General features: G+C 40.4%; 1 protein-coding gene across 4 annotated transcripts in view; it reads left to right on the forward strand.

The window, feature by feature from the left end:
• LOC149440328 (EH domain-binding protein 1-like protein 1) overlaps positions 1–13576 on the forward strand; it is a 207910-nt gene that overhangs the window by 100250 nt on the left and 94084 nt on the right. For all 4 annotated transcript variants that reach the window (XM_089658776.1, XM_089658777.1, XM_089658780.1 and 1 more), the window contains exons 3-4: positions 6170–6265; positions 9289–9342. In XM_089658776.1, the coding sequence (XP_089514902.1) occupies positions 6170–6265; positions 9289–9342 (150 nt within the window). The remainder of the gene's footprint in view (positions 1–6169; positions 6266–9288; positions 9343–13576) is intronic.

The following is a 13576-nucleotide window of genomic DNA, read 5'->3' on the forward strand; positions in this document are numbered from 1 at the left end:
ATCGGGGAAAATTCGATTCGTGCATCCGAAGTTTGCTAAAATTCGGATTCGATGCGAATCGAATTTTTCCTAATATTCGAAACGAATTCCACTTCGCCAAGTTCGATTCGCTCATCTCTAATCATATTGTTAATATTTCTACTACATTATATAGGGTTGTGGGGTTTTTTAATGCAATAGAGAATTTGATCCATATTGAGGCTCTGCATTAATCTATTTCACTATAGAATTATATACGAATGTACTTGTAATTATATAGTTTGTATTTATACATTCTATACATGTAGAAGTGTGATTCCGTCACTTCAGGGCTCCTATGATTTCTATCCCACATACGGGGTAGCGAAAGCAAGGCTTTGAATGCATGTCGGCCATTTTTTGGCTCATAAAGGCTATACAAACTGGTGCCGGTTTACAGGGCACCTCTGCAAGTCCATCTAGGATTGATCTATTTGGAACCATATGATATGCACCTGGGCTCACTATCTGCAATGTGCTGATGACTCAGAGGAATTTCCTGCACACAAACAATGTTTTATTGACCACCTTAATCGGCGTCAAATAAATTTGGTGAGTGAGCAATTCACTTATTTCTTCTGCACAAGTTGAAGGCACACAGTATATTGGTCCACAGCATCGTATTTTGAAAGGACTGCCACTATAACATTAAGATGCAATTCATGCTCACTTATTCGTATTGTTTAGCTAATATTGAGAATAAGCAATATTCATTTTTGTATACAGTATTCATTATGAAATGTAAATGTGTTTAGTAGTACACCGCCTACCTATTCATGATTGTACCCAGTTAAGTGATGAATTCACTTTTTAGAAGCAGCTGCAGGTTTACATTGGTGGCATAGTGTGGGCTTAATACTATAGTTTAGCACGTTAACACTAGGCGCCATAATAATATATATATTACCCATCTTTAAAAGGCTCAGTTTAAAGGTTATCTGAATTTATTTTTCCTACTTCAGTGCTTTACTGCTAGTGTGTTAACACCATTAGTGATACATTGTTATTATGTATTACACCATTATTTTAACTGCTTCCCGTCCGCCCTATAGTAGAAATACAGCTACAGGGCGGCACAGATGTGCAAAATCATGTATGTATAAGTGATTTTGCATTTCCTGGTAGGAGGTGCGTGTAGGCACCCTACCCGCACTGCCAATCGCGGCTGTCAATCACCGGGTCCTGGCCGGTAATTACTTGCCATCGTCTGGTGATTTCCGAAGATTTGACGGGCAGGACGACTGTTTTGTTTACTAACAGTTTTCCTCACTGTCAGCTCGGGCACACTGCTCTGGATGGCTTTACAGTGAAGCACGCTGACACAGCCCCCTAGTAAAATACTCCCAACACACAGTTAACCACTTTGATCACCCCTCATGTTAACTCTTTCCTGCCCAGTGCCATTAGTGCAGTACTCTCTTTTTTTTAGCACTGATCACGGTGTTGGTGTCACTGGGGATGTCAGTGACAGCAAATTAATTCCCCCCAGTGTCAGAATGTCCACTGCAGTCCCGCTATAAGTCGCTGATCGCCACCATTACCAGTAAAAATTAAAAAAAAATTCCAGTATATACAACACCATTTGTAAACGCTATAATTTTCAGGTAAACCAATTAACTTACACATATTGGGATTTTTTTTTTAGCAAAGACATGTAGCAGAATACATTTGTGTAAATTTGATTTAAAATTTTTTTTTACTGGACATGTTTAATAGCAAAAAGTCAAAAATATTGTCTCTCAATTGTCAGTCTTTTTTTTTTTTTATAGCGAAAACAAAATAACGCACAGGCGATCAAATACCACCAAAAGAAAGCTCTATTTGTGGGAAAAAAGGAAGTAAATTTAATTTGGGTGCAGCATTGCATGACTGGACAATTGTCAGTTAAATTAATGCAGTGCTATAATGCAAAAAAATGGCCTGGTCGGGAAAGGGGGTAAATCCTCAGGAGGGTAAGTAGTTAAAGACTGCTATTGGCAGTAGAGGAAGGGAGAGATGGATGTGGAGATTGAGGAATGCATGAATGAAAGGAGGGTAGAGGAGATGGATAAATAGGAAGAAGACTGTATAAAGGTAGAAATTGCTGGAGAGGGCGAGAAGGATGGATGGACAAGTAAAGGAAGGAAGAAAAATCTTTGCAGTAATTTTTCAAAAATGTGTTCTGTGATTTTGTTAATGTGTTAAGTACTTGGATTTTTACATTCCAAGATGTGTACTGTCATGGTTACTGTGGATTCTTGAGGTCTTCACTTGGTAAAATATCTGTTAGTATTAAAAAGTAAATCAAGACAGCAAAAATTTTAAAAGCAACATTCTAAGGAGGTGATTCTTACAATGTGCACATTAAAATATTTACATATTCTGAACAAGCAATAAAAGCACTTTAAAACAAGCCCTTGAACAAGGAAGGCCACAACAAAGTATTCACCAGCTTCTGTCAGTTAAAGTGGGTCTATTACTGTTTGATGAAAAAAACATAGTTAGATAAAAAGTCTTTTTTTTTCCCAAAGTTGAATGACTCAGATTGGATGCTGCTCCTATATGAAAGTAAGTTAACTGTAAAAGGAAAAATTCAATTCCACTGCCAAAGATGCACTGCCAGTGTACACAGTCACTTCTGCTGTCCATGAAAAATTGTACTGCTCTGTAACACAACGTACCCCAAGTATGTTGTTATTTAAAGGAATTGTGTATTTTCAATGATACCCTCAAAGCTACATGAAAGGACCCTCACCCAGTTTACCATGCTTTTTTGGATTAGTTTGCCTTTTAGCCTTAAAAATGCTCAGAATTTAACAACCAGATTCAGTCTAGAGAGACCCCAATGGGATTCAGCTCTAAAGTCAGGTTCTCTTAATTTTGCAAAAGATTTGCCAAACCCTTTGTGAATTCAACAAGAGACACAGCAAGACAGCAGAATCTTGATGAATCAAGTTGTGCTTTATTTACAAGGCTGGTGATCACAAAGTGGATATATCCAAAACAGCAAAAAAAAAACCAAAACAACCAAACAGAAAATAAAGCCTTGCCATGTTGGGCATCTAACTGCAAACACAGGATCCTGTCTACTTGTCTGGATGCAGCCTACCACTGCTCAGACACATGGGGGTTTATTTACTAAAGCTGGAGAGTCCAAAATCAGACTCCTTTCTGCATAGAAACCAATCAGCTTCCAGGTTTCATTGCCAAAGCTTCATTGAACAAGCTGAGGTTAGAAGCTGATTGGCTTCTATGCAGAAGGGAGTCTGATTTTGGACTCTCCAGCTTTAGTAAATAAACCCCTCGGCGTTCACACAGAGTATCTCCAAGTCCATAATCACACAGACTTACTCTCACCACAGTATTGTTTGGTTGCTCCCCAGTCTGTCTTGCACAGAAAACTAGTTCCAGGTTTGAGCATTCTCCCTAAGCAGCCTGGGAGTTTTATAGAGACAAGAGCCTTCAACCTGCTACAGCTGAGCTCATTAAATCATCGGTGAGCCAAATAGACTCACTACACTGTACAAAAGGAAAAACAGTCAGTGTAGAGCAGGGGTGTCAAACTGGCGGCCTTCCATCTGTTGCGAAACTACAAGTCCCATCATGCCTCTGCCTTTGGGAGTCATGCTTGTAACTGTCCATCTTGCAATACTTCATGGGACTTGTAGTTTGGCAACAGCTGGAAGGCCGCCAGTTTGACACCTGTGGTGTAGAGCATGAATCTCTATCCTAAACACATCCCTTAGTTCTTCCTGGCTTCTTGTCACAAATTATATACTTGTAACCAGTTTTTTAACCAGGTTTTGTGGAATGAAAAACTAACTGTTCTCCACTGATCACTGCAACATTTGTCCACCTTTGCTTTTGCCATCTATGCCAATACAGAATCTGCAGCATCCTGGAATTACCAATGGATTCTTCCAGCCACAGCACCACACTGAAGCAAAGGCAATAAACAGGGGGCCAGCAACCCATCGATTGCAATCTATCAGTAGATCATGGCCAGGTGACTGGTAGATCGCGGTCTTGGCTTGCTGACTCACCATCCCAGAGCATGAAACAGATTGCAATGAAGAGAGGCTATTTGTAAAGTTGGAGCTGTAGTAGGGAGCAAGAGCCGCATAAGCCGATGCCTCCTTCGTAATGCTGGCTCCTGTCCCATACAGGGTGATACCAACTGCACTCCACCTCTTATCACAGCTCCTGAGTGCAGGAGCTTTTGGTGCACTTTCAGAAAGTACACATGCAGGACGATAGAAGTCTATATCAAAGTGCAGCTAACTGAGGGAAAATGCACTGTGCTGCACCCACAGGTCAGGTAAACCACAGCACAATAGTGTGAAAGCAGCCTCAGAACAGTAAGGGTTCATTTACATTTGCAGTTTGGGGGGTGGTAAACCCCATAGTTAAGACCGCCCCAACCGCACCCCCTTTAGCTGCAATGGACAGGGTTGTACACATGTCGCACCCACAGCAGGAATTATACACCCTGTCATGGTTGGTGGGTGTAACACCTGTCAAGCATGACCCATTCAAGTGAATGAGGCCACTCTGCAAGTGCCCTGCAGCCTTGTGCAGTATAGCAAACAAGGGGTTAAAGCAGGCAGCATTGTGTTGCTTTTTTACTACCTGCTTTAATCCCTTGAACCCCACAGAAGCATGCAGTGGCGGGGCACTTGCAGAGTGATCCCATTTACTTGAATGGGTTGCGATTGGCAAGCAAGTAGGGATTGGGGGTGGACTCAACAACTCAACCGCAGGGTTTTTCCACCACCCCAACTTTGAATGAATGAGTGAATGAGCTCAAAGTGTGCCACTATCAAAATGCAACTAAGGGTTCATTCACAAGTGCAGCAGGCAATACTGGTCCTCTGAAAGGTATTCCGAGTGTGTTTGACAGATGGTGAGGAGGCAATATGTTGCCTCTTTACCACCTGATTTAAATCTATGATTGCCGTGCAGTGCATGCGATTGTGACATGTAGTAGGGCAATTAGAGGTTTAAATCATGTGTGAGCAGACAACACTGTGCCCGGTGATCTTGACTTCTGCCATGTTGTTCAGGTAGATCACCACCTCTTTAAGGTTGCCAATCCCTGCAATAACAAAACCCAACTGGAAAAGGTGATTATCTTCTATAAACCTAATTTAATAAAGCCAATGCCATTTTTTGTGGCTACCCAAAGAGTATCCACACAGTATTTAGGGACGCATGGGCCGAAGCAAAATGTGATTTATGCTAACATTTTGGGTTTCTCTGACTGCTGTTAGGAATTTTATATGTATGAACAAGAAAAGCATCAATCCATAATGATCAAAGGCAATTGTAAAAAATGAGGTTACCATAGTGCACCTGTTCAGATGTGAATACTGTGGCCATTGAAAGTGCATGTACGCAATTTGATATGCTGCTGCTTGCTCTGGCAGCATGGTGAGTAGGGACTTTCTTTTTTTGATCTGTTGCTCTGCTTGGTACATGCACATTTAATTGGTTCATGAAGTTTTTCACATTAATATTTATTTTTCTTCTACTTTCCTGCAAATTCATGTATATTTGAGTTCTCATGCAAACCAGCAGTGCAAGTGATTTATCCTTGCTGTTGGTAAATTAGGCCCTGTAGATTGGGTACATTTTCTCAGCTGGCCTAGTTTGTCACAGCTGGCTGATGTATTCATCATCCTTAAACATGCAACACTATCTCTCACATGGGTGGACATTTATTAAAACTAATAAATACTGTTTAATTGAAAATCTCAAAAATACAGTTGAAGAAATAAACCACCATGAGTGATGGCTGCCACCACAGTATCTTCTCACCTCCATGCCACCGGCACTAAGTGTGAATAATTATATATTCTTAGAGAAATTCATGTTAAATGTTGTTTACAATTCATGGTTCAGGTGCCTTGCCAATGAGTGTATGAATTTGGGTGTAACTCAAAATCAATGGCTCTGCAATGTCCCACCATTGTACCAGTGAAACCAGTGCCATAGATAACTATTGTAACGTTCAGTGAAAAGTGCTTTTTAATGCATGTTACTGCAATGTAAAAATTTGAATGGGCTAAAAGAGAGGCAGCTACACAGAAAGATAACTATTGCATTATCTCTAGATTTTTTTCTTGCAGATATGTTTTATTTGTAATTTTATATATATTATTGTTTTCTACAGGCTCATAGTTGGCAGCCTGGGATAAAAGACCCTTTCCGTGGATCTGTTGTTTGGGCCGTGCCTGAAAATGTGGATATCACAGCAACTCTTTACAGAGTGAGTAAGAGCAAAATACATAGAGAGCAATGTTTCTTGTTTAAGTTGCAGATTAGTTGTGGACATAGTACCAGTTATATTTTTCTATGGTAAAGTGGAACTAAACTATCTTTTACAGTGAAGTAAGCTGCCATCTTTGCCTTTGTTTGATCTTCTGTTGACATAGTGCTGCACGTGTGATCAGCTAAGGGCTCATGCACAAAGGGCGTTCAAAAAACTTTTCTGAACGCTGGAAATTGACTGTTAAAAAATGTAGGTTAAAAACTACAGTGTAGCCGTGTTTACTACCGCGTTTATGCGCGTTTGCATTTAGAAGTGGTTTTAAAAGATAACCTCAGGAGACCCTCCCAAATGCCCAGAATGCACTGAAAAATAGTAAATATTTAACTATTTCAGACATTTTGTGAGAAATAGAGAGAGCAGAAGCAGATAGAGCATTACTTTCTGATAAGTGTTGCAACTGTAACAAAAGTGTCTTGTGAGACATGCTTGGCACTGTGGGAGGAGCTGCTTAGTGCTGTAATGCCTGTAATGCCTCCAGATGCATTCTGGAGTGCACACAACACTCCTAGTGCTTTCTTGCTGTGTTTTGATGTGTTCCAGTACAGTTCTGTGCAGAAATAATGCAGCATGGTCTACCATGTTTTCCTGCACGCAAAACCTGAAACTGACTGCACTAGTGTACTAGGTCCATTTGAATACATGAAAAACGCTGTGCATGCATTTTTGATGAAGTAAAAAGGCACTGGACAGCATCTGGATATGGACTAGCCTAAAAACGCATCTAAACACAAACGTGTTTACACGTGGTTACAAGTGTTTGGTGTTGAAACACCGATAAACTCTACTCCTGAACGCGATTTTTGTGCTTTCAAAAAATGCTTGTAACTTCAACTGCCTGTAAACTACTGTAAACGACTGTGTATATGGACACATAGGAAAACATAAAGGAGAGTTCAGGGGCTGCTGAAAAAAACTCACAACTGCTCCTAAACTTCAGTTTAGTAGCTGCAGTGTACATGAGCCCTAAGACACCAGCCATTTGATAGTTCAGTTGAGAGCACAAGCATTTGTGACAGTTATTAATGGCATGCCTTGAATAAATGGATGGGTTTTGTTCTACTTTAGGTGCATACATGCTAAGCAATGTGTACTTGTTACACTTATACAGGCATTTATTACTTCTCGGAGATCAAAGAGCCATTTGATCAAGTACTATCCAGGGTCAGCTTCCACTTTTTGGACTGAGAATCTGGCAACAAACAACACAGTTATGTCAATTCTGGTGCTTTTGCAGATCAGCTCCCTGCTGTAGTTTTTGTGACCTGATAGAAAGTTAGAATATTGTCACCTACTTAATGGGGAATAGGAGGCTATGGAAATTTTTCCTCCTGCCTGCAGCAGACAGATAACATTATCTTATATTGAACAGTAAATTCTGCAGAATTTGATTGACATCAGGGTATAGCAGCATCCCAAATATTACATTATTATTACAAAAAACAAATTGATGGGACTTTCTAGATACACACAAATTACCACATCCTTTTATTAATACATAGACTTACAAGGCACATTTTAAACAAAATCCAAGACATGCCTGATTGCACAGTACATTTTTGGATGATGTCACACATAATATATTCCATCATTACTATATTGCCAATTTATGAATTTTCTTTGGTTGTTGAATATACTCCACCAGGCGGATGAGAACTTTTCTTTGCTATGTTCCACCGAGTGGATGAAAACTTCTCAATGTGCTTTGTGAACGATAGTCCACTTCTGCAAGACAGCAAAAGAGGAATGTTGTGTCTGCAATTATAGAAGCAGAATGTTATAAGTCATACAAAAAGTACAAATAGCGCTTAATCTGACTTAACACTTACAAGTGCTTGCATGTATCTATCCATTACCATTTGCAAAACAGTCACTATTTGTTAAAAACACACAGGGGTTGATTTACAAAAATTGGAAAGTGCAAATTCTGGTACAGTGGTGCATGGTAGCCAATCAGCTTCTGACTTAAGCTTGTTCAATTATGCTTTGACAAGGAGCCCTGGTTCACACTGTGGTTTGCTGGTGCGATTCCCACACCCGCAAACCACTCGCAGCCAAATCACACTGCTCTCACGAGACACGCAGGGCTGCCATTCATTCTGAATGGCACTTGTATGCATTTTCAGGTGTGGGAACCGCAAGGAAATCGAATGGTCAAGAAGACTGTGCAATTTCCCTGCAGTAGCAGTTTTAAAAAGGTGCGTGAACCTCTTTTTGGCATAAAATGCAGGCACGGCAACCCATTCAAATGAATAGACTGCCATGCCTGGTCATAAACAAGCTGCATGGCCCACACAAGTGTGAACCAAGCCTTAAACCTGGAAGCTGATTGAGTTCTATGGCAGAGCTGCACCAGATTTTGCACTCTCCAGTTTAATAAATCAACCCCAAAATGTCCAACACAATAGAGTTGATTTACTAATACTAGAAAGTGCAAAATCTGGTGCAGCTGTTCAGTTCTGCATAGAAACCAATCAAATTCCAGGTTTTTCTGTCAAAGCTTAATTAAACAAGCTGAAGTGAGAAGATGATTGGCTATCATGCACAGCTGCACCAGTTTTTGCACTCTCTAGTTTTAGTAAATCAACCCCAATTTCCCTATTATTACTTGTTGCCTTGTAATGAGCTGTTTGTTAGAAATTAATACAAACCCATGTGGAGAAACCTCTGGAAAGTTGATACAAAGTTGTTACACACAGATGTTGCTGCCATTACTAAATACAATTATTTGCATGGGTTTTAAGAGCTGCTTTTAGGTAGTGAAACATTCTGTCTTTTTTGTATGTTAATCAGCTATGTTAGTGCCTAGATAGACATTATTACAAGCATCCTGGTGTATTCAATGTTTATAAAATGTATAGGAATTTTTAAAAATACTACATCCTAGTTTATACTTGCACAGTTTTTAAACTAATTTAAAAAAAAACAAGTAAACTAAGCAGCAATCTGTGTCTTTATTTTAGGATCCTCACTCTGATCATTTTGAAGAAAAGGAATGGACATTCCAAGTTGAAGGGGTAAATATAACTCAGAAGCCACCTCGCGACAAGGCCACTTTCAGCTGGAATATACAACTTCTACACCCCTCCAAATAAGAAATACAGTGAAATAAGCTAAGTCACAGTACTACAACCAATGTCCCAGCGTGAAACAGCAATCCTGCATGTTCTTTACATAGAATTTCATGCAAACCATTACAGGACCACTTTGCACTTTTACCCTCTGTTCACATCAAGCCTGACTTTGAAATCGTGCGACTTACAGTGAAGTCGCATGATTTCAAAGTCGGGGGACCTGCCGATTTCAGGTGCAATTTGCAAGACATCTGATACAGATGTCTATGCAAATCGCACCAAAAGTAATGCATGTACTACTTTTGAAATCGGTGCAGCTCCGTTCAAGTCGGAACTGCACCGATATGACCGCTCCATTTGTGGGTAATAGGGTGGGATTTGGCATGCAATTTGCAAGTCGCAGGGCATACAAATCACATGCCAAGTTGCATCCAGTGTGAACCAGGGCTTAGACTGATGAGGCCTGAAAGCGAAACTTGGGCTGGGAGTTCAAATTGGGCTTCTTTTATAACATGAAGTCAAATGGTAAGATAATCTAATTGTTATCATCAGATACATTTTAACCTTGGATACTTCTAATCCTGAAAATTATTAATGAGCTGAACTATTACATATTATTCCAAAACAGTGGCAGAGGGGCATAGTAAATGTGAACTAAATTCTGTTCATTTGTAGCAATCTGGGGAAGTGATTTTGGAGCCATAAATTTTCTGTTGAAGGGTTGTAACATTTATGTTTGTGAAGCATTTTTTAGAAGTTGCATATCTGAGCTGAATGTGGTCTTGAAGTGTAATGTTATTCATTCAGATATTGTTACATTGAAGAAAAGGTTGTTCTCTCACACACAAGTGGATATTCTATCTGCTTGTATCCTTTTTTAAACTCTTTTTTAATGTACAGTATATTGTTTAAAGAAGATCTATCATCAGAAGAACACAACACTTTTTAAAACCCCCCCCCCCCTTCCCATCCCCTCTCGGGGATCTTGTGCACATAGCCCTTGTGCCCATCTAAATCCATGCAGGAGTTTCTAAGCTGTGGTGTTGAATAGCTAGCCCCTTAGTTGGATTCCAATATGCCTGCCCTATATGGGGCAAACATAGAATGATTAAATGAAAAGGACAATTGGGGCAGGATTAGTGGAAGCAGTGAATGATTTTTCTTTCCAAGATTGCTGTAGTATTGAAGAGGGAGCTTCATGCAGCATGCTTGCTAATGTAGAAAAGCTCACTGCTACCATCTGAAAAAGCCTTGGCATTATACATTGATTTGTCTAAATCTCACCATGTTCCTTTGGGTACAAAGAGACCAGTAAAGCCCTCAAAGATATTCCCTGTTCATGAACAGATGTACAGCCTATTATGACTGGATCACTCCAGACTGGATTTTTACTTCCCCCAAAATCTATGTTGAACTCTGTTCTGCCAGTTACCTTTTTTCCTTGTTCTAAACTGACCACACAAAGCACAGAAGCTGATCTTTTCTTGCATTACCACTCTACATCCTTTGGCTGGCCATTCAGAGTACAACAGACACACAGCATGCCTGTATTGGGTAGGTTTTTCAGCCACTATGCCCCCTGACCAATGACCACTTGCCTCTTGCACCCACCCCTTCTCAATCACAGCTTGCCTCTTGAGCACACCCCCCTGTTCAAGCCCAGCTTGCATCTTGCCCCAGGCTGAACAGACAATGAAATATAGACATACAGTGTGTCTGCACAGTGTCCTGTAACCCTGCCCCCCCACTATCAAGAAAAACAGATGCATAGTCATATGATCAGATGAATTACATTGTACAAAAAAAGGTAATTTCTGAAACAAAGCAAAAACAATTATGGTGTCTGCATAGGTATAACTGTGTTAGAAAGTGTCTATAACATAGTTACATAGTTATTCTGGCTGAAAAAATACAAAAGTCCATCCAGTTCAACCGTTAAAAAAAAAGAAGTTATATACCAATACCCACAGTTGATCCAGAGGAAGGCAAAAAAACCCAGCAAAGCGTGATTCAATTTGCTCCTGCAGGAAAAAAAAATCCTTCCTGATCCCCCGAGAGGCAATTGGATATTCCCTGGATCATCTTTACCTATAAATGTTAGTATCCAGTTATATTCTGTGTATCTAGGAAAGAATCCAGGCTTTTTTTTAAAGCAATCCACTGAGCTGACCAGAACCAACTCTTGAGGGAGTCTATTCCATATTTTCACAGCTCTCACTGTGAAGAAACCTTTCTGTGTTTGGCGATTACATTTCTTTTCCTCCAGACGTAAAGAGTGCCCCCTTGTCTTCTGTGATGACCTCAGGGTGAATAACCCTACACCGAGTTCACTATATGAACCACTGATGTATTTATACATGTTGATCATATCCCCCCTTAATCTCCTCTTCTCAAGAGAGAATAAATTCAGTTTCTCTAATCTTTCCTCATATCTCCTCCATGCCTCTTATCAGTTTGGTTGCCCTTCTCTGTACTTTCTCCAGTTCCCCAGTGTTCTTTTTGTGAATTGGTGCCCAAAACTGAACTGCATATTCCAGATGAGGCATATTAATGACTTGTACGGGGGTAAAATGATATCTCTCTGGAGTCTATACCTCTTTTAATACAAGAGAGGATTTTGCTCACTTTAGAAACTGCAGCTTGGCATTGCATTCCATTATAAAACTTCCCTTTGAAAATGTGTTATTACACGAAACGCGTTAGAGAGGTATCCTTTCTCATGGAATACTGACTGCATGACCTATTGTTTACCTCAGATGTAAGTGTTGATCCTCTTTTATCTGAATCTTGATGTTACCCCTTTTTGATCATTAAACATACTACACTATTGGAGTTCTTTTTCCTCTGGGCTCATTTGTTTGGCACGGAGAGTCCCCTTCCTTTGAAGGTACCTATCTGGATTCCCACCTGAATGTATGATCCCCCTGATGGCTGGAAAATGTACTGCTGGATGCAGCTAACCTAAGATGTTCACACATTGATGGAGAGAGGAAACCTGCCCTGGATAGATGACACCTGGTGATGCACCCCCACCTGATGACCTCATCCGCATGCAGAGTTCCTACCCCCTGAGTACCTAGGAGTAGGTCTTATATACTCCAACGCACAATAATCTGTGCTATCTGGTTAGTGCATAGTACGCTCATTTTTTCAGCCACAACAGTCACGAAAGCTAATTGTTGCTTATTGTGTCACTACAGTCACGCCATACCTCATGAACTATACTCAAGACTGAATTCCTGTTGTTTGCGATATTATTTGTCCACCATAAATATGTTATAGCGCCGCATTTTTACTATTATTTTTTTGGCATATCTTGGAGGATTTGAGGTTGTTTCTGCTTCTATGCTGGCTGCTCCACCCCTTTTTTCCTTCTATCACCCAGCGCTCACATGTTATCATTTATATTATTCTAAGGTTGTCTTACGGACCACTGGGGACTTAGTCCTACAATCCTTATGCTCTGCTGCAAAGCATCCAAAAAAATCTTTCTTCATTGCCTAGACATAGTCAGTCATTAGAGTCTACCTCAAAACTACAGCTTCAAATTAGATTGACAGATTCTCTATTTGTCCTGTCCTCAGAGCCTTACAAAGGGCACCCTACTTCCAAGTCCACCATTGCAAAATGGATAAGAAATGTAATCAACAGAGCTTACATTCTCAAGGACAAATCACCTCCTGTGCTTTTATGTACCCGTTCCACCAGATTGGTGGGAGTTTTTGGGGCATTTCAGTATCTGGCCTCTGTAGCCTGGCTTTTAGGTCACCACCTGACCCTCTGTTCATACTTTTTTAAATTCTACCTGGTGGATGTCCAGTCTTCTGCGTGTTCAACTTTCGTCTGCAAGGGTCTTGCAATAGACTTTTGAAGTTGGGTCTTATTGAGGCTTGTTGTTGTTGGGCCTGTTGGCACAGTTCTCTTTGTCTATTTGTTGTCCACACTTCTCATTCATTGCTTTAGGATGTCCCAGGGTCTATTAATTCTTTGCCTGTGTCCTGTACTGCATGATTAGGATAAGAGGAATTTACACTTGCCTTATCTGCATTGCTTGCTACAAAACCGAGGACTAAAGGTTGGTTTTATAGTGGAGGTGTCCAAGGGGTGTGCCCTCAGAAGCTTTGGCAGTGTCCAATCACCAGAAGGTATGAGCCTGTTACCCAGGGTCAATGAATAC

This window comes from Staurois parvus, unplaced genomic scaffold, assembly GCF_062004578.1.
Source record: "Staurois parvus isolate SC_StPar_1 unplaced genomic scaffold, SC_StPar_1.0 ptg001091l, whole genome shotgun sequence".
Taxonomy (NCBI): domain Eukaryota; kingdom Metazoa; phylum Chordata; class Amphibia; order Anura; family Ranidae; genus Staurois; species Staurois parvus.